General features: G+C 58.3%; 1 protein-coding gene across 11 annotated transcripts; it reads left to right on the top strand.

Annotated features, from left to right (window-relative positions):
* On the top strand, positions 1-24,487 carry Celf5 (CUGBP Elav-like family member 5). 11 transcript variants are annotated; one of them, XM_005083249.4, is made up of 12 exons: positions 1-239; positions 5,728-5,810; positions 11,532-11,583; positions 12,019-12,147; positions 14,799-14,878; positions 16,037-16,183; positions 17,180-17,321; positions 17,416-17,562; positions 18,261-18,323; positions 19,549-19,629; positions 21,076-21,219; positions 21,660-24,487. In XM_005083249.4, the coding sequence occupies exons 1-12, from the start codon at positions 95-97 to the stop codon at positions 21,785-21,787; spliced, it is 1,341 nt and encodes a 446-aa protein (XP_005083306.1). In that variant the 5' UTR covers positions 1-94; the 3' UTR covers positions 21,788-24,487. The 11 variants fall into 11 exon arrangements, with proteins under 11 accessions (XP_005083306.1, XP_040593431.1, XP_040593430.1 ...); XM_040737497.1 differs by having other exon boundaries at positions 13-239; positions 11,532-11,580; positions 21,117-21,219; XM_040737496.1 differs by having other exon boundaries at positions 13-239; positions 11,532-11,580.
* The last annotated feature ends 1,318 nt before the right edge of the window (positions 24,488-25,805 follow it).

Genomic DNA, 25,805 nt, shown 5'->3' with positions numbered 1-25,805 from the left:
GACCGAGCAACGCGGCGGCGGCACCGCATCTCCTGCCCGGGCCTGGCCGGTGGGCGGCAGCGGGCCTGAGCGCCCCGGGGCGCGGCCCGACGGCATGAAGGACCTGGACGCCATCAAGCTCTTCGTGGGCCAGATCCCGCGCCACCTGCACGAACAGGACCTCAAACCGCTGTTCGAACAGTTCGGCCGCATCTACGAGCTGACGGTGCTCAAGGACCCGCACACCGGCGTGCACAAAGGTGGGCGCACCGCCCATGCACCCCTGCCCCCGGCCCCCTTGAGCACCTTTCTGTGCTTCCCGTTCTACACCTGCACCCCTCCCTTGCACCTGGGACCTCTGAACCCCTCCCCCAGCCCCTCCTTCTTCGCCTTTGCATCCCAGAACCTCCCCTTACCTTCCCCTGCACCCTCCTCCGCCCCCTCCCTCCCTCCTCCCCACTCCCTCCTCCTCCTCCATTGCTCTCCGTCATCTCCCTCCATCTCCCTCCTCTCCCCGGCATCTTCCTCTCTCTCCCCCTCTCCCTTCCATTCCCAGACCACCCACCCCCATCTGCCCTGTGCCCGGAGCGCCAGGGACCCCCCTCCTCTCGTCCCCCCACCCTCTACCCCGTCACTCTGGGTCTCTCTGGCCCAGCCAGGAACTTCCCACCTCGGGACCGGGATCCCTGCTCACAAAGCCAAGCCAGCTCCCCTGCGGCCGGCCGGACACATGTCCAGGACACGGGGCTGAGCGGTAACTACAAAGACGTGGGGGTGTGAGGTTGAGGCTGCAGCCCAGAGGATGCCGGGACCCAGGCAACCCTTCCTGGGTGGTGCCAGCTTCCCGATCCCTGCACCTACCTTGGCGGGGCTCGAGTGGGACCTGGTGCAGAGCTGAGGCCCAGACAATGCCTGTGGGGTCGGCTGGGCAGAGCCTAGATCCCAGGTGATGAGGATCTGCGTGGGTGGCCTTGCTGGCAGGCGGCTCAAGAACCTGGCTCCCCATCCCATGGAGGCTTCTGGGGGTCAGGGTTGCCCCACTGCTCTGTCCCAGGCCTCAGTGCCTGAGTCCAGTGGCTTTGACCAAATGTGCTGGCAGGTGCTGAGGGACCCATGGTTGAGTACCACGGTCTCCATCCTCAAACGGACCCCATGGTGGGGAGGGCTTAGCGCCTGGGTGGACCTGTACCTGTCTGTGGAATGAACGAGAGAGTGAGTGAGTGAGTGGATGGACCAGTGAATGAATGCATGAGTGAGTGACTGATGGATTAAGGAATGCACAATCCTGGGGCTGCTAGCTGGGCTTGAGGCTGGTCTGGACCTGGGCAAGGAGGGACCCTCCAAACCCCGGCGCTTTTCTCAACCAACCTCGTTCTCAAACACGTGAGATGGGGATTTAATTCCCACCCATGACCCAAACCTCAGAACCTAGGATCTGACTTAAGCACTCATTTCTAGGAACTTCTGATGGGAATCCAAAGGCTGCCTGTCTGACACCCCTAGTTGAGGCCTGGGGGGCAGTGGTGAGGCCTGGGTGGACGGGATAATGCCCAGGTGCTGGAACAGGGCCCCCTCATCTCCCTTGGGAACTCCAGGCAGGAGACAGTGGGGCATCAGGGGCCCCAGGAACCGGAGCTGTTTTCTTTCTGGTAGATGCGGGGTCGGGACATTGCTTGGGAGGTGGGAATTTGGGCAGAGGGCTCGGGGGGTCTGATCAGCAGTGAGTAGAGGGTGACAGCTTCCCAGGCCTCCCCCAGTGAGGAGTTGGGGACCCAACAGCAAAGGAGGGCTCAGGGTCTTGACAGAGTTCTGTGTTTGGAGGCTGGGGAAAGTGGACACACCTGTCACCAGACACTTGGAATGTTCAGGCAGGAGAATCAGGAGTGCAAGGCCATCCTTAGCTATGCAGCAAGTGCAAGGCCAGCCTGGGCTGCCTGAGGCCCTGGCTCAGGAAAGGAGGTCTCTGGACCTCTGTTGTGTGGTTGTCACCCCTTCCTGGGCTTCGGGACAATGGAGATGGAAAGAATGGAACAGAGAATTCTCGCACAGCCAAGAGCCCATACGTGCTTTAGTGTCTTTGTTGCTGGGGTGCACGTTCAAGATAACCCGTCGCAGCTGAGGTGGGGTTCCAGAGTGGGCCAGGTCCCTAAACGCCGCACCGGCCCTCTGTGGTCCTCCCTGAGCCAGGGCTCAAGGTGGGGGTTCTTTCTGCCCCACCTCTGAGGGAGGACAGGTCACCTTTGGGGACATGTGCATTCCCATGTTAATACAGCATTTGTCGTAGATAGAGTGGCACATTCTGGAGGACTGTGGGGGGGTGCTGGCCTACTGTTGCCATGGGAGCAGCAGTGGCTGTCTGTGGCAGGAGGAGGGGATATGGAGCCTAGAAGTGACAGCAGTCTTGGGGACACATGGCCTGGCACAGATGTGGGAGGAGCATTTGTCTCTGGGCCACACCAGGTGCTTTCTTGTGACTCCGTCCAGCTGTGTCTCAGTTTCCCTTGCTGCCTAAGAAAGGTCTGAAGCGTTCATCTCAGAAGCTGCCACTGGAAAATGATACAGGGTGGCGTAGATTTTAGTGCACTCTGGGCACAAGGCCTGGGCTCACAGAGTGGACGAGGCATCAGCGTTCCAGCTAGAGGCATTGGCAAGTAAAAAAAGTGTTCTTGAGGCAGAGAACAGCATCTGTAAAGGCCCAGAGGTGCAAGACCCTGGGAAATCCCCACAGGGAGGAGACTGCTGTGCTGGAGTGGTCAGGATTGCATGTGAGATGGGTGTAGGCCGGAGAGGAAGGACTGCCTTTGTTTGGGGAAATGGATGTGTGGATGGATGGGTGGGTGGATGGATGGATGAGTGGATGGATGGGTGGGTGGATGGATGGATGAGTGGATGGATGGGTGGATGGATGGATGAGTGGATGGATGGGTGGGTAGGTGGATGGGTGGGTAGGTGGGTGGATGGGTGGATGGGTGGGTGCTGTCCCCTGATCTCATGGAGATGTAGTAATTGTCACCGTATCTTCCCCTGGGGTCAAGTGTGGAACACTTGAACTGGCGCCCATGCAAACACTGAGAAGGTGTCAGAGTTAGAGTTCTGGAAGGTTTGTTATCTGAGGAATGGTGTCCCAGGTTGATCACAGCCTCTGCTCAGGTCTTGGCAAAGGAAGGAGCTGGTGTTGGAGGAGCTGAGGGAATGGATAGGTAGGCCTTGGGCCTTGACCCTGAAGGAGGTGTGAGTGGTGGAGGGCTGTTGGTAGAGAGATATGACTCTGTGCTCAATGGCACCTCTGGTTGCTGCTTCAGAGGGTACAAACTGGGGGTGAGCATGTGTTCATGGATGTGGGTGGAGGCCACTCAGCTTGTCTTCTTGGTGACAGGGCAGTGCCAGGTGGAGTCACAAGAAATTGTTCTTGCTGTGAAGTGAGTGTTCAGCTCTGGGCATCTGTGATCCCAGCACTCAGGAGGCTGAGGCAGGAGGATCACCAATCAAGGCTAGCCTTGGCTACAGAGTTTGACCAGAAGCCTCTTTCCAAAATAAGGTTGTTGGGAGAGATGGCCAGTAACTCAGAGCAGCTCAGAGGTGAGGCTCGGGGACCTGAGTTTGGTCCCCAGCACCATCCAGCTGCTCAGAAACGCCTTCACCCAGTGCCTTATGGTCCCCAGAGGGACATTTCGCTCTGCCCACAGGCGTGCCAGGGCGCCCATAGGCAAATAGACAATAGACTTATTTAATATAGTCCTCTTCAACATGCTGGAATTTCCTGAGTCTTGGGAATCCTCTAGTTGTTCACCCCCAACTCCCAGCTCAAAGGCAGATGTTTGACTTGCTGTGTGTCTCAAGGAGGCTGCTGTGCGTCTCTGAGCCTTGGTTCACTTCATACAGCACCCAGGAGTGGATGACTCCTGAGCAATGGGCGAGGGTGGGGGAAGAGGGGGGATTCTGCTGTGGCGCTGACCACACCCAGACACGAGCACACCAAGGTGGTTTCTCCTGAAGAACCACACTCTGGGCTGTCCCCGGCTTCAGCTCACAGGGCCTTAAGCCAACTGTGGCCTGGGCTACTATGTCCCTAAGGTGCCCAGATTTAGGGGCACTGGCGCCCAGGAACCTAAGAGGGGTCTCTTCTGAGTGGGGTGACAGCCCGGTGTTCGGGTTCAGCCAGCAACTCGCCAGGAACCCCCTTGCCAGACCAGCACAGCTCAGAGCTGGGAGGGCACGGGTTCCGCACGCGCTTCAGCACCGTGGACAGCGGCCAGGGGGCCCTTGCAGGGAAACTGTCTTCGCCCTCTCCTCCCTCCTCCTCCCTCCTCCTATTTTCTCCTTTTGGTTTCTGATGCAAGTCTTGAACTCTATGTAGCCGAGGATGTTCTCAAACTCCCAGGTGCTGTGGTAATGAGTTCCAGGCTGCAGGGTAGAACTTTCTCAGAGACCAGGCAGTGGTAGCACACGCCTTAAACCCTGGCAGAGGCAGAGGCAGAGGCAGAGGCAGAGGCAGGAGGATGTCTGTGAGTTCAAGGCCAGCCTGGTCTACAGAGTGAGTTCCAGGACAGTCAGAAACCCTGTCTCAGAAAAGAACAAAGAAACGATGGTGACGATGATGCCAGTTAAAGTAGTACTGCCAGGGCCAGCCATGGTGACGTTCCCAGCTGGGCTCCGCTGTGAGTGCACAGCTGGACTGTGTGTCCCCATCTTCCCAAACTGAAAACAGCCCTCGTGAAGTTCTAACTCTCCTCTGCCTTCTGCCCTCCACCCTCTGCCCAGCACCATCCCCCTTCCCGTGTGTGAATTTGTCAATAGAAGCAACAATAAGGACTTGGCAGTGCCTGCCACCCAATTTGTGCATCCCCTGCTGAACTCAGGAGCTTGACATCCATCCTTCTGGGGGCGGAGCATGCAGCTTCCCTTTTCATGGCTGTGTAATATTTCACCCTGTGGATTGACGTCACATGTGTCAATCATTCTTCCATCAACTCTGTTACATTTTCACAGTGGCTTTTGCAGGTTCCAGTCCAACCACATCTGATTTGCATTTTCAGCTTGGGGGGGTGAGCTCTGTATCCAGAACAGGATGGGTGGGGGTTAGAGGGGCCCCAAGTCAGTCTTCTGGCACACACACACTCACACAATCACTCGCACACACGCACACACTCTGACACACTCGCACACACACTAACATTTACGCATTCACACTCGCACACACTCACACACTCACTCACACACTCTGACACACTAACACACTCTCACACACTCTGACACACTCACACTCTCTCACACACAATCACTCACACTCTGACACACTCACACTCTCTCACACACAATCACTCACACACTCTGACACACTCACACACTCTCTCACACACACAGAGAGTCCAGAGGACTTGCTCGGCTGCTGCCCTCCAGGCTCTGTCCACGGCTCTCACTGCCTCCACCTCCCCAGTTCTGAGGTGGCAAAAGTACCCACCATCTCCCCAACATGAAGTTCTGGACCCCTTACACTCCAGCCCCCTGTCCTGTCTGCAGCACCCAAAATCTGTGCCTTGTGCGGGTTTCCTCCTCACGAGTCCACGGTGCGTGGCCTCAAGGCCCCATTTACACTGTGGGTTGTTGAAGCCTCCATCCTGTTTGTGTCTGAGTAGCACTCCGTGGTGTGACTGGACAATGGTGGGATTTCTGCTACCCTGGGCACCAGGGCCGCCCCGCCCTGCCCCGCCCCACCTTTGGTCCCTCACGCGCTGTGTCTCCCATCAGGTTGCGCCTTCCTCACGTACTGCGCCAGGGACTCCGCCATCAAAGCTCAGACGGCCTTGCATGAGCAGAAGACCCTGCCGGGGGTGAGTCATCTGCAGAGTGGAGGAGACGCTCTCAGCTGTGGGGGACTCGGGCTGGGTGTCCCTGTGCCTCTGGGCTCAGGATGAGAAAAGGGGGGGCATAAGCATGAATATCTTTGGGGGCCTACTATGCTGGGATCTGTGCGCCATAGGAGTGACAGTTTCTTTGCGGCGCAAGTGAGCACGGTCACAAATGTACCTCACTGACACGCGCTGCTCAAGGGACCGGGTGGGGGAGGGGGCACTGGGCAAAGATCCAGGAGCCCCTTGTGATTAGAGCAGAGGAAGAGATTCAGAAAGGGGGGGAAGGGACTGGAACGTGGGGGGAAGGGGCGGGCAGGGAGGCTGGAGCCTGAGGCTGAAAACTTTATAGGTCACAGTTCCGGGTGTTCGAGGGTGGCGCTGGCATTGGTGTGGCTCCAGCAAAGTTCTGCAGAGACGCCGAAGCGTCTGACAGACAGAGACGCTGAAGCACGGAAGAGCAGGTGGAGGGGCGGGGCAGGGACGGGCACAGAACGGCTCTCTGTGAGCACAAGCGCGCATTACTACACCTGCAAGTTGGCAAGTGTGCACGTTTCCCTAAGACCGTCCACTGGGCTCCTTAAAACTGGAGGCAGCCTGGGAAGGAGTCAGGGATAGCCATAGAGTCCAGTGAACATTTGGTTCTACCGCGCCAGCTCTGGGATTCCAGGTGTGAACATCACACGTGATTTGATGCGGCAACGGGGAGGAGTCAGCTCTGTTGTAGTGCAAAGAGAAGGGCCTGCGTCGGGTTCAAGCAGATGGCTTCTGTTTTTAATTAGAAAAAGGGATCATAGTGGTGCAGCCTTTAATCCCAGCACTCAGGAGGCAGAGGCAATCGGATCTCTGTGAGTTTGAGACCAGCCTGGTCTACAGAGCCAGTTCCAGGACAGCCTCCAAAGCCACAGAGAAACCCTGTCTGGAAAAAGAAAGGGAGGGGGAGAGAAAGGAGAGGGGGAGACTGGCCTCTAGGGATGGCAGCAGCAGGAGAGAGAAAAGGGGGGAGAGAAAGAGAGAAGGGGTGACAGAGAGAGGGATGGGAGGTGGGCAGGGCTCTTTTAAAAGGGAACATAGTAAATGGGCACAGGTGGTGCTCTTAGCAGCTGCAGCTGAGGGCGTGTCCCAGAACCCCAAGGACAGGCCAGTGCAGATGCCTGAAAACTAACATGTTCCCCCTGTGTGTACTGTAAAGACTCTGTGGAAGTCATAATTTCCTAAGTCTAAGACTTTTCCTTTCACAAAACTCTACCCATCCATCCACCCATCCACCCATCCATCCACCCACCCACCCATCCATCCATCCACCCACCCCACTGCTTAGTGAGGAGACCATGGCTTCCTGGTATGCACCAACGCTGAGCAGACTACCTCCTGGTGATGGAGATGCATCCTTGTCCCAAGCTGACCATGCCCTATTCCTTCCTAAGCCTCTGTGGAGATATGGTGCCCATCCCTGCCCCTACCCCTCCCTGCAGGTGCTCCTGGCCTCTCTGCTGGACTTCTCTTCCCACTGACAGCTCCTTCTCCCCCACACAGGGGACCGAGGCTGCCTCAAGTTCCTCTGTGTCACTTGTCTACAAGACCCTTTTCCCAAACACGATCGCATTGACAGTGTTCAGTCAGGGTGTGGATTGTAGGATATTTCTGGTGAGGGATGTCCGGTGGTGTTAAAGCAGGGTGGACATTAGACTGTCTGGAGACGGGTGCTTTGGACAGATGCGGAGCGGCGCAGAGTGTGAAGGTGAGGGGCGCAGAGTGTGAAGGTGAGCGGCGCAGAGTGTGAAGGTGAGCGGCGCAGAGTGTGAAGGTGAGGTGTTTGAGAAGGGCACCTGAAAGCCTTCATTGATTGACTGCTTAAGAGTGGATCTCACCCAAGAGTGACCATGCTGTCAGGGTGAGTGACACTGCAGACCTGCATGGCGGTCACACTGGAGGACCCCCCCAGTATGTGAGAGGCAGAGGCCGGGAACTCAGCTCAGCACCCACAGAGAAAACCCAGCTGTGCTCACAGCCCGTGGACAGACCCTGCTTACAGCAAGACGAAATAAGCACGCTCTAGAAAAATGCTAACTTAAAAACCTAGTTGGAGCCGGGCGTTGGTGGCGCAGCCTTTAATCCCAGCACTCAGGTGGCAGAGGCAGGCAGATCTCTGTGAGTTCTAGGCCAGCCTGGTCTACAGAGCGAGCTCCAGGACAGCCTCCAAAACAATACAGAGAGACCCTGTCTCAAAAAACCAAAAAAAAAAAAAAAGACAGGATTTTACTTTTTACAAAGTGTTCCCAGTTCTAACCATCTTAGCATAAAGTCATGGAGAGTAGCCACGGGGAATCCCGCTCTCCATGCCCTCTCTTCGCAGACTGTTTTTTATGTTCTCATCAGTTTGTGTACAATGATTGCTACATGTAGCCCAGGCTGGCCTCAAACTCACAGAGATCCTCCTGCCTCTGTCTCTGGAGTCCTGGAATTAAAGGTGTGGGTCCCACTGCCCAGCTCAGGGTAGAAGTTTTCTCAGTGGCCTGTGGACTGGTGACACAGGAGAGTTATGTTCTGGATTGTTGTAAATGGAGAATCCTCCTCAGATCTGGTGTCAGCGTTAACTGCACATTTGCAGACATGACAATGACCGGAAACTGACATCCACAGTGCCCACGGCTGCACCATGTGGTTCCAGCAGGCTGTGCTTAGTCCCATGCATGCTACCAGCAGACACATGATAAAACTTTACTAGAAACACAACTGCGCGGCCAGATCAGGCAGCCTGAGGGCAAGGGCTGGCAGCACCCCTCAGGACCATGTGGTGTAGGTCAGTGTGGCTACAGTGAGCCACACACAGAGAAGACTTGAAACATTCTAGACTTGGAGCCAGCTGCCTTTGTGCTGCAGATCCGGAACATTCTGGAACTCTAGACCAGAAGTCACACTGGAAATTAGGGACCTGGAATGTTCTGGGCTGGAGACCAGCTGCCTGTGGCATGCTGGGAACCCAGTACATTCTAGACCCTGGAGCTGGTGGCATGGCAAGTGCTTGGTGATCTGGAACGTTCTAGACTCTAGCGCCAGTGCTGGATGTGAGCATCATTCTGACTGGCAAAGGGCATGGGGTCGGGGGTAAGTCCGGAGCCGGAGCGCTGGGCAAGGAGTCTGCCCTGAAGAGGGGCAGCGCAAGGTTGCTGGGGGGAGGGTTCCCTGCAAGGGGTCTCTGGCTGAGGTCTCCAATGAGAGACTGTAACTGCAGCCAGGGCACTAGGGAGCCATGGTGGGGTCCGGGTGGGAGAGGAGCGTGGGCCATGGCCGCCCGGGTGGTGCCTTAGCTTGCTTCCTCCGCTTCCACGGACGCCTGGTTCTGGAATCTTCCAACTGCGTGAGAAACCTGCATGGCCCCGGCTAGACCGGCTGAGATTGTCCAAAGACCTCAGTTTCCCTGTCTGTAACACACCCAGCTCAGAGATGAAATGGGTCCCGGAAGGAGACCCGGCTCCCCAAAGAGACACGGTCTCACCCACATCGCTCCTATTGCTGCCTCAAAACCCGCCAAAGATTTTCCCCGCCGTGGTGGTGGGCAACTTCCGGTGGTGTTGTCCCATTCCAAGACACTAGTGAGGGTCCTCCGCAGGGCCCCAAATCTTACCCAACAGGAAATGGTGTTGGGGATGTCGAGAGGAAGGGGAGTGGAGATGGGAGCTGCAGACGGTACAGGGGACGGCGACACCTGGGCGGGACAGATGGGGGGAGGCGGCAGTGCGGGGAGACCCAGCTCCCACACGCAGCATTGGAGCACGTGGTGCGGGCGGGGAGGGCGCTCCGTGGTCCCTTCTCCGTCACTGTGGGGTGGAGGGGGACCCAGGGCGCGCTGGAGACCAAGGTCGGTGATGGGGTGATGGTAACAGAGCCGGGCACATCCCCTCTTCTTCCCCTCCTCTCCCCTCCCCTCCCCCTCCCTCGTCTCTAAAAGATTATATTTAAATCTCTTTTGTGCGCTGCGAGATCTGAACTCGGAGGGGCCGAAGAGGCGGTTTCCATGGCAGCGACAACTGCCGGCTTCCACGGGGTGAATCAGCGTTGCCATGGCAACCCCATCTTCATCTGCCCAAGGTGCTAGGGAGGATGGTGGAGGGGGAGGGCCGGCGGGGGCGTGAGGGAGGGGCCGTGAGGGGACCGGGAGGCTAGATCTGGGGGACCCCTCCCCTGCCTTGTCCCCCACACCCCGTCTGGTCGCCCGGACCCCAGGAGAGGAACTATCAGGTTCAGATCGTCTCCCCCACCCACCCCGGGGTGGGGTGTGGTACCCAGGTGCAGAGGGGATGGGATGTGGGGGGTGGGGGGATCTGGCTGGCTGGGGAGAGCAGGGCGGGTAATGAGGATCCCCGGGAGGGTCTTAGAGGAGGGGAGGGGCTCCCAAAGTGGGGGGAACAGAGGATGATTCCGGAAGGGGAGGGGCCGGAGGAAGTTGAAAGCACGGGAGGGGAGAGGATTGTGGGGGAATGGAAGGGTGTGGGGAGGGGTGAGGAGGGGGGGATGCTCTGTAAGGGCTCACACCTCTCCTCATGGGCACTCACAGCTGGGTGGAGCATCGCTGGAGGAGAGGGTGGGTGCAGGGGAGGATGTTGAGAAGAGGCCAGCATAGGGGGGCAGGGGTCGCTGGGCTGTCAGTCAGGTGGTGCACCTGGGTCAGAGGTCTCAGGGCTTCGTGTGAAGGGGCTAGCCTAATCTGTCTCAGGCAGGGACCTTACTCCCGGTTCCTGGACCCTGTTGGTCCCCTCTTTCCTTACACCTAGCTTGGGGGTGACACTGAGCTCCCCTCCCCCTGTCTGGGAGGCAGGGAGGAGCCGTGAGGGGTGGGGGGGGTTGCTGCTGGGACTTTTGAACTGAATTTTGAAAGCTTAGTAGGAGTTCACCCATATGAGTCTCAGTGGATGAGCAAATATCCCAGATGCACCCCCCCAGTCTGCTGGGGCTGTGGGGCACGGGGTCAGCACCATCAAATGCCATTTCCGGGGTGTGTTACACAACACGGGGTATCAGTCGGCTGCTGACCGGTAACAAACACCCAGCAATTTAAGTTATTTAGAATGAGTCCTCCTGGGTGCCATCAGTGGCTAGTCCAGGCTGGCACACTTGGACTCTGTCCAGAGAGCAACAAGCTCTCTAACACCAAAGATCATAATTATGTCTTCTTTTCCAACATATTCTATGCTGGAGGAAGTCACTTAGCCAAGTCCAGACACAGGGCTCAGAAACAATTGACTTCTTGGTTTTGGGGAGGTTGCTTTGTTTTGTTTTGAGACAGGCTTTCTCTGTATTGTTTTGGAGGCTGTCCTGGAACTCGCTCTTGTAGACCAGGCTGGCCTCGAACTCACAGAGATCTGCCTGCCTCTGCCTCCCGAGTGCTGAGATTAAAGGCATGCGTCACCAACGCTCGGCACAATCTGACTTCTTGAAGACAGAAATTACAATGCAAAATTGCACAGGGCTGGGAGAAATCTCACCATTTCCAAAGACATTCTGTCTTGCTGGGGAGATAATTGTCATTGGGTTTTGGCTAGCTAAGAGTTTGCCAGACAAGTCTCCTTGGCACCGGGTTGATTGCTTCAGTGTGTGCCAAGGCAAAGGTGAGCAGCCAGTGCCTGTGCAGAGTTTAAGGAGGGTGCATGCGCCCCACCCGGTCCCTTGCCACCCTGAATGTGCCCCCCAACCTTTCCACAGATGGCGCGGCCGATCCAGGTGAAGCCAGCGGACAGTGAGAGCCGTGGAGGTAGTAGTAACCTCCCTGTGACCGTGGGGTGCTCCGGCCGGCTCCAACTGCTCCCCCAGGCTTCAGACACCCCACACCTTTCCGGTTCCCTCACGGGTGCCCATGAGGAGAGGTGTGGGCAAGGCTATTGGGACACCATGTATATGTAGGAGCTCGATGAAGCCCAGCCTTGCCAGCCCCTGTCACTCTCCATCTTGGCTGTCAATCGGGACCCCCCTTTCGCGTTCTCTCCCCCTCTCCCGAGTCTGACTGTCCCCCAGTCTCTGTCTCTTCCTCCACGACACCACCCCCCAGTGTCTCTGCTTCCCTTCCTCTCTCCCTCATCCCGGGGCAGCGGGGCGGCTTAAGCAAAGGTCCTGGGGCAGCGCGGGTCAGGACTAAGGGTCCGCGGGGCTAGCTCGGGCTCAGCGGGGCCGTGGGCCGGGGCTCCGCCCACAGGGGACCGGAAGCTGTTCGTGGGCATGCTCAACAAGCAGCAGTCCGAGGAAGACGTGCTCAGGCTCTTCCAGCCCTTTGGAGTCATCGATGAGTGCACAGTGCTGCGAGGACCTGATGGCAGCAGCAAAGGTGACTGGCCGGGCGGGGAGGGGGGGCTCGGGGTGGGCGGGGCTTGGATGGCCCATGGAGGCGAGGCGGGGCGGGATCTATGGTGTGTGGTGGTGGGGCCTGGGGAGTGGCGACTGGGGCGAGGGCGGAGCTGAGGTGGAGTCTGGAGGGGGGCTGGAGGCGGGGTTAAGCTTGGAACGGGAGCAGAGGGGTGGTGGGTGGGGCTGAGAGAGAGAGAGAGAGAGAGAGAGAGAGAGAGAGAGAGAGAGAGAGAGAGAGAGAGAGAGAGAGAGAGAGAGATAGGCTTGAGTAGGCGTGGTCTTTGGGAAGGGGTGGAGCGGGTGGGGTGGGTTGTCAGGGTGACGGCAGGGAGCTGTGGGGAGGGATGAGATTGCACCGCAGACTGCTCATTCTTGAGGGTTTTTGTATCCTCAAGTGGGGGGAGGAGAGTGGGTAGACTCGGGGGAGGAGGGAGATGAGACAAGGCTGTCATCAGGACCCTGCTGATGCATGGGAGCCTGGTAACGCCCACCGGTCTCTCTATTTTAACTGTTGCTTGCAAAAAGAGAGGGGCTGAGCCGGGCGTTGGTGGCGCACGCCTTTAATCCCAGCCCTCGGGAGGCAGAGGCAGGCGGATCTCTGTGAGTTCGAGGCCAGCCTGGACTACAGAGCGAGTTCCAGGACAGCCTCCAAAACAATACAGAGAAACCCTGTCTCGGAAAAAAAAAAAAAAAGAGAGGGTCTGGAGGGGGAGGGGAGGGGCCGGCTGAGGAGGCAGGGTCAGGTCTATGGGAGGGAAGTGTGAGTCCTGGCCCCACCTGAGAGTCCATTCAGGTGGGGCTACTGTGCTCCTGCAGATTGGGCCTCCAGACTGTGGCCTGGGCCTCTCAGCTTCTCTCCCTGAGTGTCTCAGGTTCTGTCTGTCTTCGTGTCTGTCCGTCTGTATGACTGGCAGACTGGTCCCGCCCTGGATCCATGGTGAATGACCCTGGATGGGGGTGCATCTGCCTTGGTGGCCACCACATGGCTGTGTGTGTCTGTCTGTCTGACCAGTTGCCATAATCCACAGATCCCTGCGCCCTGGAGGTCAGGGCTGGTGACCCCTCAAACCTTTGCCTCAGTTGTTCTAAAGGGTACTTCTGGGCCCAACCTTCATCTGAAAGTGCATGTGACTGCTGGGGTCTCAACACAGTCACTGGCAGCTGGCTGACTTCCTTCTGGATGACCAAATAGACAGACAGATGGACGGGTAGATGGATGAGTGGAAGATGGGTGGGTGGACATATGGATGAATGCACACATGGACAGGTGGATGGATGGGTGGATGGATGGGTGGATGGGTGGATGGGTGGATGGATGGGTGGGTGGATGGATGGGTGGGTGGATGGATGGGTGGGTGGATGGATGGGTGGATGGATGGATGGGTGGATGGATGGATGGGTGGATGGGTGGGTGGATGGGTGGGTGGATGGGTGGATGGGTGGATGGGTGGGTGATGGGTGGGTGTGTGGATGGATGGGTGGATGGGTGATGGGTGGATGGATGGATGGGTGGATGGATGGATGGGTGGATGGGTGGGTGGATGGGTGGATGGGTGATGGGTGGATGGATGGATGGGTGGATGGATGGGTGGATGGATGGGTGGATGGATGGATGGATGGGTGGGTGGATGGGTGATGGGTGGATGGATGGATGGGTGGATGGATGAGTGGATGGATGGATGGGTGATGGGTGGATGGATGGATGGGTGGATGGATGGATGGGTGGATGGATGGATGGGTGGATGGATGGATGGGTGGATGGGTGGGTGGATGGATGGGTGGATGGATGGATGGATGGGTGGGTGGATGGGTGGATGGGTGGATGGGTGATGGATGGATGGATGATGGGTGGATGGATGGATGGATGGGTGATGGGTGGATGGATGGGTGGATGGATGAGTGGATGGATGGATGGGTGATGGGTGGATGGGTGGATGATGGGTGGATGGATGGATGGGTGATGGGTGGATGGGTGGATGATGGGTGGATGGATGGATGGGTGGATGGATGGATGGGTGGATGGATGGATGGGTGGATGGGTGGGTGGATGGATGGGTGGATGGATGGATGGATGGGTGGGTGGATGGGTGGATGGGTGGATGGGTGATGGATGGATGGATGATGGGTGGATGGATGGATGGATGGGTGATGGGTGGATGGATGGGTGGATGGATGAGTGGATGGATGGATGGGTGATGGGTGGATGGGTGGATGATGGGTGGATGGATGGATGGGTGGATGGATGGATGGGTGGATGGATGGATGGGTGGATGGATGGATGGGTGGATGGGTGGATGGTTGGATGGATGGATGGGTGGATGGGTGGATGGATGGATGGGTGAGTGGATGGATGGATGGACAGACAGACCAAAAGATTAGTGGGTGGATAGATGGAGGTGGATGACTGACATTTTTACTATTTGGCTGAGTTCATTGCTGACATCTAGGTGTCTGTCCCTGGGAGATGGTGGTTGTCCTGTCTGTTCAGGTGGTCTTGACCCTTCCCATGCATGTGTGAGCTCACATACATCTATTTCTTTCATGAGTGTCAATCTAGGGCTCTGTCTCCCTTTATTCTCTGCCTTCACATCCTTCAGTCAGTCCCTCACCTCCACCTCCCTCCCCTCCCAGGCTGTGCCTTCGTGAAGTTTTCTTCCCACACAGAGGCCCAGGCGGCCATCCATGCTTTGCATGGCAGCCAGACCATGCCGGTGAGTGAGAACTGCTCTTGCTACAGTAGGGCAGGGGAAAGATGAGGACGGCTGGGAGCCGTGGGTGGTGTCTGCTCTGTCCCTTCCTAGGCTGCTTCAGAAAGGAGGGTGGAAGGCTGCTATCACACACTGTCCCAGTGCATTGTGGCACAGGCGAAGTAACAGGACCAGTGGCTAGACTACATGTAGAGGCCAAGGCTCTAATCTGGGCAGCGGGGACCCTAGGTGGGCACCAAGTGAGGGGCCTGTGAGGCCATTCGCATAGGTCCTTTGGTCAGGGTCATGACTGGGCTAGGGAAAAGAGTCTGAGAGCCTGGCTGGGCGGCCAAGCTCAGGTCCCCGGCAGGAGGATGAAGAGACTGGTCTGAAGAGACTGTCTGGAGATAATGGGGGTCCTGGCAACCCATTAGGCCAAGGGGGAGTGGGGAGCAGGGGTTCAAGGTTCCAGGGGTAGAACCACTCAGGTATGGTTGTAGGAGGGCTGCCAGGAATTTGTGTCACTACAGGTAAACTGAGTCCCTGGCCTTGCAGCAGCAGCTGTCTCCTTAACATGGCTGGGCAGGTTCAGGCCACCCCCAAGCTGACTCCCTCATCACCGAAGCCAGTGAGCAGGTTGTCTATCTAAGGGGTGTCTGCAAGCCTGCCTACGAGCATCTGGGGCCAATCACCAGAAAGGACCTGGCTGAGCCCTGATCCTGGACTAAACACTGATCCTGAACCCCAGATCCTCACATTCTGAGCCCCAGTTCATGACTTAGTTCTACAGTGTGAGCAATCGGGGCACCGTCGGCCATCATGTTGCCTGGCCGGGGAACCCTCAGCTGGTCCCAGGTGTGGGCCGTATGGTGCCCTACCACAAACTCTTACACTGTCCTTCTCTGGCCCCCGGATCCCCCTGCTTTGAGGACAAGCTACGGCTAGGGTCCCCACACCTGTCCCAAACACGAACCTTGGGCCTACATACTCTACCCGTCCCTGCGGCCGTTGCTACCTCGCACACCCGGTGGCCATGTCACCACATCACCAAGCCTTGTGTGCTTCTTGTGTGGTTTGGCTTTTTTGGATGTGGACTTGGTCATGGCTGGCATCTCCACTGTCACCCCCAGGGACCCCCAGAGTCCTTCCCTTCTACCCCAACACCACACACTGTCCTTGTAGGGAGCCTCCTCCAGCCTGGTGGTCAAGTTCGCCGACACGGACAGAGAACGGACTCTGCGGCGGATGCAGCAGATGGTTGGCCAGCTGGGCATCCTGACGCCATCCCTCACCCTGCCCTTCAGCCCCTACAGTGCCTACGCCCAGGCTGTGAGTGGCCCCAGCATGTGGACACCGAGTCCAGGACTCAACCCCACTGCCCACCTATCCCTATTCCCGTCTCTCATAACTTCTGACCCAGGATCCTGTCCTGAACCGGGCTAGGCCTCAGGTGCAGCAGGGTAAACTGAGCTCCCATCCCAGGTTGAAAGTCCAGATCTTGATGGACAGCTCTATTTTTTTTTTTTTTTTTTGGTTTTTCGAGACAGGGTTTCTCTGTGGCTTTGGATGCTGTCCTGGAACTCACTTTGTAGACCAGGCTGGTCTCGAACTCACAGAGATCCGCCTGCCTCTGCCTCCCGAGTGCTGGGATTAAAGGCGTGCGCCACCACCGCCCGGCTTGATGGACAGCTCTAAACACAGCCACCACCCTGACTGACTCCCTAACCTCATCCTGGCCCAAATGGCTGGATGGAGCCTGGATTCCACCATCCCTAAATCTGGTTTTGGTCTAAATCCTCAAGGCTGACATCACCTGAGTTCCTGACTCAGCCTTGAGCGTTGACTGATCCCTGATCCCAGGCTGAGCTGTGATCTCTGACTGTGCCTTGTTCCTGGGCAGACCCAATCCTAAGCTGGCTCTAAATATCCAAGTTCTGTTTCTAAACCTGGTTCTGAGTCAAGGCCATGCCTAGGTCCTTTGCTGATCCAGACCTCATGTCCCAGACTGAACCCTGAACCATCACCGAGCCTCAGTTTCCAACTTAGCCCTGATCTGAAGCTGAGCCTAATGCCTGACCCCAGAATGAACTTGAATCTAAGTAGGAATCTCCATTTCTCACTGAGCCCCGAGTCTAGACCAAGCCCTTTCCCCAAACCATGTGCCTACTGAACCCTGATCCACAGCCAAACATTGGCCTCCAGCTGGCGCTGAGTTTGCGACTGATCCTGATCCCGACCTGCACTGTGACGTCCGGCAGGATGTTCTCCCACCCCTGCCCCTGAGCCTTAGTGTGCCTGCCCCGCTCACACAGTCTCTGTCTCCAGCTCATGCAGCAACAGACAACAGTGTTGTCCACCTCCGGCAGCTACCTGAGCCCTGGCGTAGCGTTCCCTCCCTGCCACATCCAGCAGATTGGCGCCGTCAGCCTTAATGGCCTGCCCGCCACACCCATCACCCCAGCCTCCGGTGAGAGCAGCTTCTGGGAGGCCTCAGGAGAGGCGGGCAGCGCCCCATGCCTGTGTCCCCCTCACTTCGTGTCTGGCCCTCTCCCCTTCCTCAGGGCTACACTCGCCCCCGCTGCTAGGCACCGCTGCTGTTCCTGGCCTGGTGGCACCCATTCCCAACGCCTTCCCAGGCGTCCTGCCCTTCCCCGGGAGCCACCCTGCCCTGGAGACTGTGTATGCCAATGGCCTCGTCCCCTACCCAGGTAACTTGGGAGACAGAGTGCCCTAGAGCCTAGGACAGTGCCTGGAGTGGGCGTGGCAAGCGGGGGACACACTTAGATCCCCACAGCTTGACACACTGGGCTTGGCAGGGCAGAACAAGGGGCACAGGAAGAGGCAGTGAGAGGATACGTGAGGACCGAGCACTGGGCTGGTTCTGGGTTCAAATTCCTGTTCAGCAACCCGGCCTGTTTCCAGAACTGGGAAACAGGAAGGCGGCATCAAAGGCTGAGTGGGAAGCAGGGGGCGTTTGGCCAGCGCGAGGCACGTGTCTCCCTCTGGTCGCTGTTGAGATGGGGTCACGTTATGTAACCCAGGCGGGTCTCAAAGTCACTCTTTAGCCCCGGCCTCCCCCTCCCAAGCGCGGAGGTGACGGCTGGGAGCCCCTGCGCCTGATGTGGTTCTTTATCTGGTGTCAGCTAAGACTCTGGACATTGAAGAATGGGGGCCGAGATGCCAGCCCTGCTGCTAACGGCCCGACGGGGACCGGGCAGACTCTAGGACACTTGGATCCCCGCAGACTAGGGGCAGCTGGGCAGGGGTGGGCTGGGAGATGACGCAGGTGAGGGGCGGTGGGCACACGGGTTCCTTCGGCTTCTGTCACCTGCTCTCCGGAGCCCGTTGGCCAGTAGGGGGTTAGCACAGAAGGGAAACTGGGCTCAGCTCGTCCTCCGCCCCACAGCTCAGAGCCCCGCTGTGGCAGAGACCCTCCACCCGGCCTTCTCCGGAGTCCAGCAGTACACAGGTAGAGGCAGCGCCATCCTGACCCTGCGGCTCCACAGCCCTGGTCCAGCCTGTGCCCGCCGAGCCCGCTCACCTCAGGGTCTGGCCGTCTGCACGCGCACCCGAGGCCCTTGTCCTTCACTCAGCCCCTCTCTCCCCCGGTCCCCTGCGTCATCCATGTCCCTCAGGACCTCTTGAGACATGTGCCCACCCAATTCCTTGCCCGTGCGCCCTTAGCCCCGCCCCAAGGGCAGAGCCCCGCCCACTAAGGTCTTTAGACAAGGTTTCATCCCTGCATGGCCCTGGTCTCCATCGTGACCCACGCCCGTCTGTCTTCAGCTCCAGACCCCACTCCCTTGGGGATCCCCACTGTCACACCCTGGCCACGCTGCTTTTCCTGCTGTGGCCCCGCCCCGCCCCTCATAGCGCTTTTTCTTCACTGTGACCCAGCTCCACTCAGAACCCCCCCACCCCCCCCACGCTCAGGCCGACCTCTGTGGGCGGTGGCTTGCTTCGCTGTGTGGCCTCACCCACCACTGGGCCTGCTCCCTGGAGCTGAGGGTGGGGTGGGGCCAGAGAGGCGGGACCTGGGCCTGGGGAGGAGGCACAGCCAGAGTGGTGGTGAGGACAGGCCTGAGGGGCGGGGCTAGGGCCTGAGGGGCGGGGATAGCACCTGAGGGGCGGGGCTTGGGCCTGAGGGGTGGGGATAGGGCCTGAGGGGCGGGGATAGGGCCTGAGGGGCGGGCTCATGGCACAGGGAGTGAGTGTGCAGGGTCGCAGCTGAACCAGGATGTCGGTCAGGGGCACAGTGCAGAGCAGCAGCGTGGAGCAAGGGGCAGGGCCCACGGCGCAGCTGTCCCTCCGGCTGTGGCCTCATTCCTCAGGTCTTTGCTGCTACGGCCCTGCCTACCTTTATTTGGCCACGCCCCTCGCCCGGCCCTGGGCCTCAGCCCCTGCTCCCGCATAGTCCCGCCCCTCATGCAACCTCCGCTCTGGCTCCGCCCTGCTCGTCCCAGTCACCCTTTCCCATCCCACCCTCAACCCTCTCTGTGCCCTGCCCCAGGTCCTGGCCCCAGCCTGCCTTTCCCGCATCCCTGCCCCCGTCTGCGCCGGAACCTTCAAGCCCAAGCGTCGCCCCTCGGCCCCGCCCTCCCCGGCCCCGCCCTCCCTCGGCCCTGGCCGCCGGCCCCGCCCCTCCCCGGCCCTGCCCCTCCCTCAGCGCTGGCCTCTGCCTCTGCTCTCTGCAGCCATGTACCCTACCGCGGCCATCGCGCCCGTGGCGCACGGCGTCCCGCAGCCTCCTCACCTCCTGCAGCAGCAGCGTGAAGGTGAGGCGACCCCTGTCAGCCCCGCCCTCACCTGCACTGCCGAACTCGCCCCTCCGCGGAACGGCGGCCCTTGCAGCTCCCACCCCCTATGGACACGCGAGGAAACCCCCTTTTTGGTGCGAGGAGGAGTCTTGGGTAAACTGAGGCCTTCCCAGTGAAGCCAGGCCTATGGAGGGCATGCGGGAGGAAGCAGGAGTCTGCGTCCAGTGACTCAGGGCTACTCACGTCCTCTTCTGGCCGGGCTCTGTGACCGGTACCTCAGTTTCCCCATTTACAGCTCTAGCATCCTGGCCCTAAGCCAGGAGGCGTTAAGAAGTCCCTGGTGTCTCCCCTGTGGCACATGTGGCTGAGAGAAAGCTTCCATCCTCACCTGTGATGGGGCTCACACCCCAGCATGCAGGGCCTGGGCTTGGAGGAGTCCCCAGTGTCCCCGGACTGTTCCACCATGGGCCACATCGTGTCTCCCAGACACTGTGACTAAAGCCACCAGCAGAACATTCTTCTCTGACTGCTGACAGCCAGGACACTCCGGGAAGGCCCTCCTTAAACTCCAGGCGGGGAGGATGGTTCCCGCAAAAAGGCACTGGCCACCACATCCGTTAACCTGAGTTTGAGCCCAGAGCCCACGTGTGGAGGACAAATTGTCCTCTGACTTCCACACGGGCACTGCGGCACACACACCTTAAATTAACTAGATAGACAGACAGACAACCTCTATGCCTCCCAGCTACAGCCTTGGCCCCATCACCTGAATGAATTCTCTGTCTGTCTCTATCTGTGTCTGTCTGTCTGTCTGTCCATGTGCATGTGTGCGTGAGTGTGTGTGTCTGTGCATGTGTGTTGTGTCTGCATGTGTGCGTGAGTGTGTGTATCTGCTTGTGTGCGTGTGTCTGTCTATCCTTGTGCATGTGTGCGTGTGTCTGTGCATGTGTGCATGTGTCTGTTCCTGTGCATGTGTGCGTGAGTGCACGTGAGTGTGTGTGTGTGTGTTTGAGACTAGGTCTCACACTAGACTCATAAATGCAACAACCCCCTGCCTCAGCCTCCCAAGTGTTGGGGTGACTGACGGGTGTGTACCACTGACCTGGCCTCCAGGCTTCTTTAAAATGTTGGGGTATCTTAGACCAGCACAGAGTTGCTGCTGAGCCACACCCAGCCCCCCCAATAACCCTGTTCACCTGACTCCGGTATGTGGCCTGGAGGTGCAGGCTACAGTAGAGCTTGGAAGTCCATCTGGCTTGTACGGTTCTGGGTGTGGTCTGTGATTAGCACTGTCTGGGTGAACAGCACGTGGCTCCCCCGGGCCACCTCTGCTCCCCATTCTCTCTGGGGTCTCAAGAAGCCTCCCACTGTGTCCACAGCCAGAGACAAGGACTGGACCCCAACCCAGGGGGGGTCCACCTCCTCTCCTTGGGGGCTTTATGTCTTTCTCTCCCCCACCTACAGGTCCCGAAGGCTGTAACCTGTTTATCTACCACCTCCCCCAGGAGTTTGGAGACACGGAGCTGACCCAGATGTTCCTTCCCTTCGGCAATATCATCTCCTCCAAGGTGTTTATGGATCGGGCTACCAACCAGAGCAAGTGTTTCGGTGAGTGGACCAGCCTAGAGTTTCCCAGTGAGGGGCTGAGGGTGTGGTCAGGGTGGAGTCCCTCCTAGAATAACCCAGTGAGGGGCTGAGGGCGTGGTCAGGGTGGAGTCCCTCCTAGAATAACCCAGTGAGGGGCTGAGGGCGTGGTCAGGGTGGAGCCCCGCCTAGAATGCCCCAGAGAGGGGCTGGGGCGTGGTCATGGAGGAGTGCCTGCCTGTCCTGCATAGGGTTCTGGAATAACCCTCAGTACCACGTCGGTGTTGTAGGAAGAAAGCGAGGCTGCGACCCTCGCATCACTGGGAAGTCGAGAGGCCTGGGTGGAACGGGAATGAGCCCCATCCCTAGAGACAGCCTCCAGGCCTGGTCCGGTCTGGACATAGACGTCTACCGGAAGCCGGGGCCGCCGCCCTTCGCCGGCTCTGATCGCTTTGTCTTCTCAGGATTCGTGAGCTTTGACCACCCGGCCAGCGCGCAAGCAGCCATCCAGGCCATGAACGGCTTTCAGATCGGTATGAAGAGGCTGAAGGTGCAGCTGAAGAGACCCAAAGACCCCGGACACCCGTACTGACCACGCCCACGGCTCCTCCGCGGTGGGTCTGGCCCCAGGTGAGCCGCCAGGCGGCCCTGTTCCCTGCCCAGCCCTGGTACCATCCAACCCTCCTCCCATCCCGTCTCTCTCTCCGAATCCTGGGGGCGGGAGTGAGGCTCCAAGACGCCAACTGGTGATAGACCCTCTCCCCGTCACCTGTGGCGGGGACACAGAGGTGGGATTCGGCTGGGGGGTGGAGAGAAATCTGGAGCTCCCACCAAGGGGGCTTCCTGGGAAAATTTTGAAGAATGAATAGAAGGTCACTCCAGAGGTGGGTTTGTGGGTCTGGGGTTTGATGGGTGGGGCTTCTATCCAGTCCTGGGAAGAGCTCCCCTCCTCCCAGCTGAGAGACCCTAAAATCAGAGAAAAGATGTTTGGCACACACCCCAGTCTGGCTGCCTACAGTTGGAACTTGGAATGCCCGGTTAAGCTTGGCCCAGAACTGAAGCAGAGGTGATGGGGACCCCAGCACAGCCCCCCCGTCCTCCACCTCTGTCCCCGCCGGCTCCCTGGACCTGGAAAGCACGGTCTTCTAATTTCATGCCCAGTGGGTTAACAATCCCAGAGCTTACGACACTCACAATCTCGCAAAACTAACAAAAAGCCAGATATCCTCAAAACAAAACAAAAACCTAAACGTCAGATTCCCACCAAACCACATTCTCAGTACTCTCTTTGGGACTGAACTGATTTTAAAAGGTGGGGTCAACTGCACACTGCCTCTTGGGAGGTGACAGCCCGGCCACCCAGCAGCAGCAGCCACCTACAGAGTGCCCAGGAACACTTGGATTCATTTCTTCTCTTTCTTCTCCTTTTTAATCGTCTCACCCAGGGTCTGGTAGAGGTCAGCTGTCTTTAGTCTTCAGCGTTTTCTGAGTTTTGGGGTTTTATTTATTTTGGTTTCAATTAGGAAACCTGCCAATGGTGAACAAACCCCCAGAGATCTGCCAGGCCTTCCCTTTTAACCCAGTGTCCTGTGGATACTCTGCACTGGACTGGGGAGGAGCCAGAATGTGAATGTCCCCAAACTGATGGTGACGTCAGAAACGGGGGTTGTCTTGCCAGGACAGAAGTGAATGCCCCACTCCCCCCTCCAATGCTCCCTAATGCCCTCCCGCCATCCTCCCCAGGTTGAGAGTTTCCCCCACTTCCAACCACCCCAGGACTTTTATGTAAATTACAGCCAAGTTTGGATACCAGCCCTCCCAGTGACCCCCCTCCCCATCTGTCCCCCCATGTAGGCTCCCCAATTCCAAAGCCACCGAGAGCCACATGGAGCGCAAAATGCTCCGTGGCGTGGCGTGAAAGGGACAGGAATCTGAGCCCGAGTCTGAGGGGTCCACACACTGCCAATCACCATCCTCCCCTCGACTTGGAGACATCCCCCGTCCAACTCGGAGGCTTTCCAGGCCAGCCAGTACCCCTTAGGCAGAACCCCCTCCCTGTTCCCTGTAGCAGCTCACGAGAGTGTGCACCATAGACTATGTATTTTTGGAGTATGAACCACAGGGGCCAAACGGTGTCTCTGAGCCGGCCACTCCCAGGGACCAAGGAGAGACGAGGCCGGCTGGAGGCTGCCCCCCACGGACGCCAAACCAGGACCCCGCCAACACCTATACCTCCAGTTCCTGGGGTCCCCACGGCTGCTGACACCACCCGCCACGTCCGGCCCCCTCCCCTGCCTGCCGCACGCCCCTCCCCCTTTCACAGCCTTACTTGGGTGACCAGGTGTCCTTAGCTTCCCGCTGGGGAAGCCTCCTGCCCCCTGTTGCCCCAGGTGCCCCCCACTGTCCCCCGTGTCTCCCCCACTGCCTGCCAGGTGTCCCCCTCCCCCATCCTCCAATCACCAGCCTTGAGGTCACCCGGATGGACGTGGCCACAGACTGCCAGACACGGTTGCTGACACCGCGGACTCCGCACTGATTTCTTTTCTTTCCTTTTTATTTGTGGTCTTTTTCAAGACCACAAGGCAGGGCGGGGGTGGATGGACTCACTGAAAACCCGCTTCTGTTTCCTAGTGGGGCTTGGGAGCACTTTGGTGGGAGCCGCCCCTGTATATTACCCCTGCCGGCGCCCACCGCAAAGCACATAGTTGGGGGGGGGGGGTCCAGATCCCCTCCGATGTGTCCAAAAGCAAACAAAAGAGACAAAAAAATTTTTTAAGGTTTAAAAAATGCAAAAAACAAAGATTTTTAAAAATCCCTTTTCATTTCTGATCCAAAACAAAAGTGGGGAGTAAATAAAAAAAATAAAACCCCACCCCAATTCCGCCCACCTTGCTTCGCGTCCCCCGTTTACGTTCCTACAGTGAGACTATGTTCCGTCCACGCGCGAGCGTGTGGCCCCAGGGTCGCCCGCTGGTGTGCGCAACGTCTAGTTCATGTTTACGAGCTGTAAATACCGTTTTTATACTCCACACGAGAGACCCTATGTGATTTGTACGACGGGCTTTATTTCTGCTACGACGAATTTCGTGAAATTTCAACTTCAAACTGAATTTTAGAGACAAGCAGAGAGAGGATGGGGACTGGGGGTTGGAGAGGGAGTGTGGGCGTCCGTCCCCTACCTCCTGTTCGTGTGCGGAGGAGCGGGCATCTCAATGGCAAATCACCTCTCTCTGGTCTGGAAAAAGAAGAAAAAAAACCTAAAAGTTTATTTAATAAAAGTTTTACTTGTTAACAGTGACTCTCTCTCCCCGTGTTTTCCCATGCCTGGCACATGGTGGAGCCGTGCTCCTTGTTTGAGGTTGAGTAATATTTCAGTGTGGGACTACAGCATTTATTTTTTGCTGAGCTGGTCATGGTGGCAGTGAGCCTGACACACAGGAGGGAGACACAGACTCGGGAGGCAGGGGCAGGGGGATCTCTGTGAGTTCAAGGTCAGCCTGGTCTACAGAGTGAGTTCCAGGACAGCCAGGGCTACACAGAGAAACCCCATCCACAAAATGCAGGTGACAATCTGCACATAACGAGTGAGGTCACTGTGGTCGTGGCCCTGAGTTCTCAGGACTGTGACACCTCCTGGCTACAAAACTGCTGTGACACCATCAGGGTTGTGTGGAGGTCAGAGGTCAGCGTTTTCCCCAGTTGCCCCGCTCTTGGTTTTTGATACAGGGTCTCCCTGAGCTTGCAGCTCATCAGTTAGCCCAGGCTGGCCTGAAAGCCGAGGTCTCTGATGTCCACCTCCCATGCTACCCCTGGGTTTTGGTGTGGACTCTGGGGATTTGAACTGTGGACCTCATGCTTTGCCAGAGCCACGCCCACCGGCTCCTCCATCAGTCCCTGAACCACATTCTGCTGCCTCAGTTTGGTCAGCCAAGGCAGGGTTCAGGGATCACCCTGACCTTCCCCCCTCCTTCTGCATCTGGGGAAACTGAGGCACCGAGTATATGAAGGCTGGTAGGCTTGGACTGTGACTGTTCCCTGTCTCCTGCCCTCCAAATCTGGGATGACTTAGAGAGGGATGACCACAAGATACCAAGGCATATTACAGTGGGGGGGTGGGGGGAGAGGAGGGGAGAGGAGAGGGGAAGAGGAGGGGAGAGGAGGAGGGGAGAGGAGGAGGGGAGAGGAGGAGGGGAGAGGAGGGGAGGAGGGGAGGGGAGGGGAGGAGGGGAGGGAGAGGAGGGAGGGGAGAAGGGGAGGGGAGAGGAGGGGAGAGGAGGAGGGGAGAGGAGGAGGGGAGAGGAGGGGAGAAGAGGGGAGGAGGGGAGGGGAGGGGAGGGGAGAGGAGAGGAGGAGGGGAGAGGAGGGGAGAGGAGGGGAGAGGAGGAGGGGAGGGGAGAGGAGGAGGGGAGAGGAGGGGAGAGGAGGGGAGGAGGGGAGGGGAGAGGAGGGGAGAGGAGGGGAGGGGAGGGGAGAGGAGGAGGGGAGAGGAGGGGAGAGGAGGGGAGAGGAGGGGAGAGGAGGGGAGGAGGGACTGCACTGCAGTTGGGGTGGGGCTGGCTGATTGCAGCTTCTGGGTGTTACTGAGGCTGGGGCAGGTGTTCCAGCTGCAG

The sequence above is a fragment of the Mesocricetus auratus genome, unplaced genomic scaffold (assembly GCF_017639785.1).
Source record: "Mesocricetus auratus isolate SY011 unplaced genomic scaffold, BCM_Maur_2.0 Super-Scaffold_100676, whole genome shotgun sequence".
NCBI lineage: Eukaryota > Metazoa > Chordata > Mammalia > Rodentia > Cricetidae > Mesocricetus > Mesocricetus auratus.
Note: the sequence above shows the minus strand (reverse complement) of the source record. Positions and strands in the feature narration are given on the sequence as shown.

Coding starts and splice junctions, on each gene's coding strand:
- Celf5 (XM_005083249.4), top strand. CDS start 95: ATGAAGGACCTGGACGCCATCAAGCTCTTCGTGGGCCAGATCCCGCGC. Junction 11,584..12,018: donor CAGTGAGAGCCGTGGAGGTA/GTAGTAACCTCC, acceptor CTCCGCCCACAG/GGGACCGGAAGCTGTTCGTG. Junction 14,879..16,036: donor ATGGCAGCCAGACCATGCCG/GTGAGTGAGAAC, acceptor CTGTCCTTGTAG/GGAGCCTCCTCCAGCCTGGT.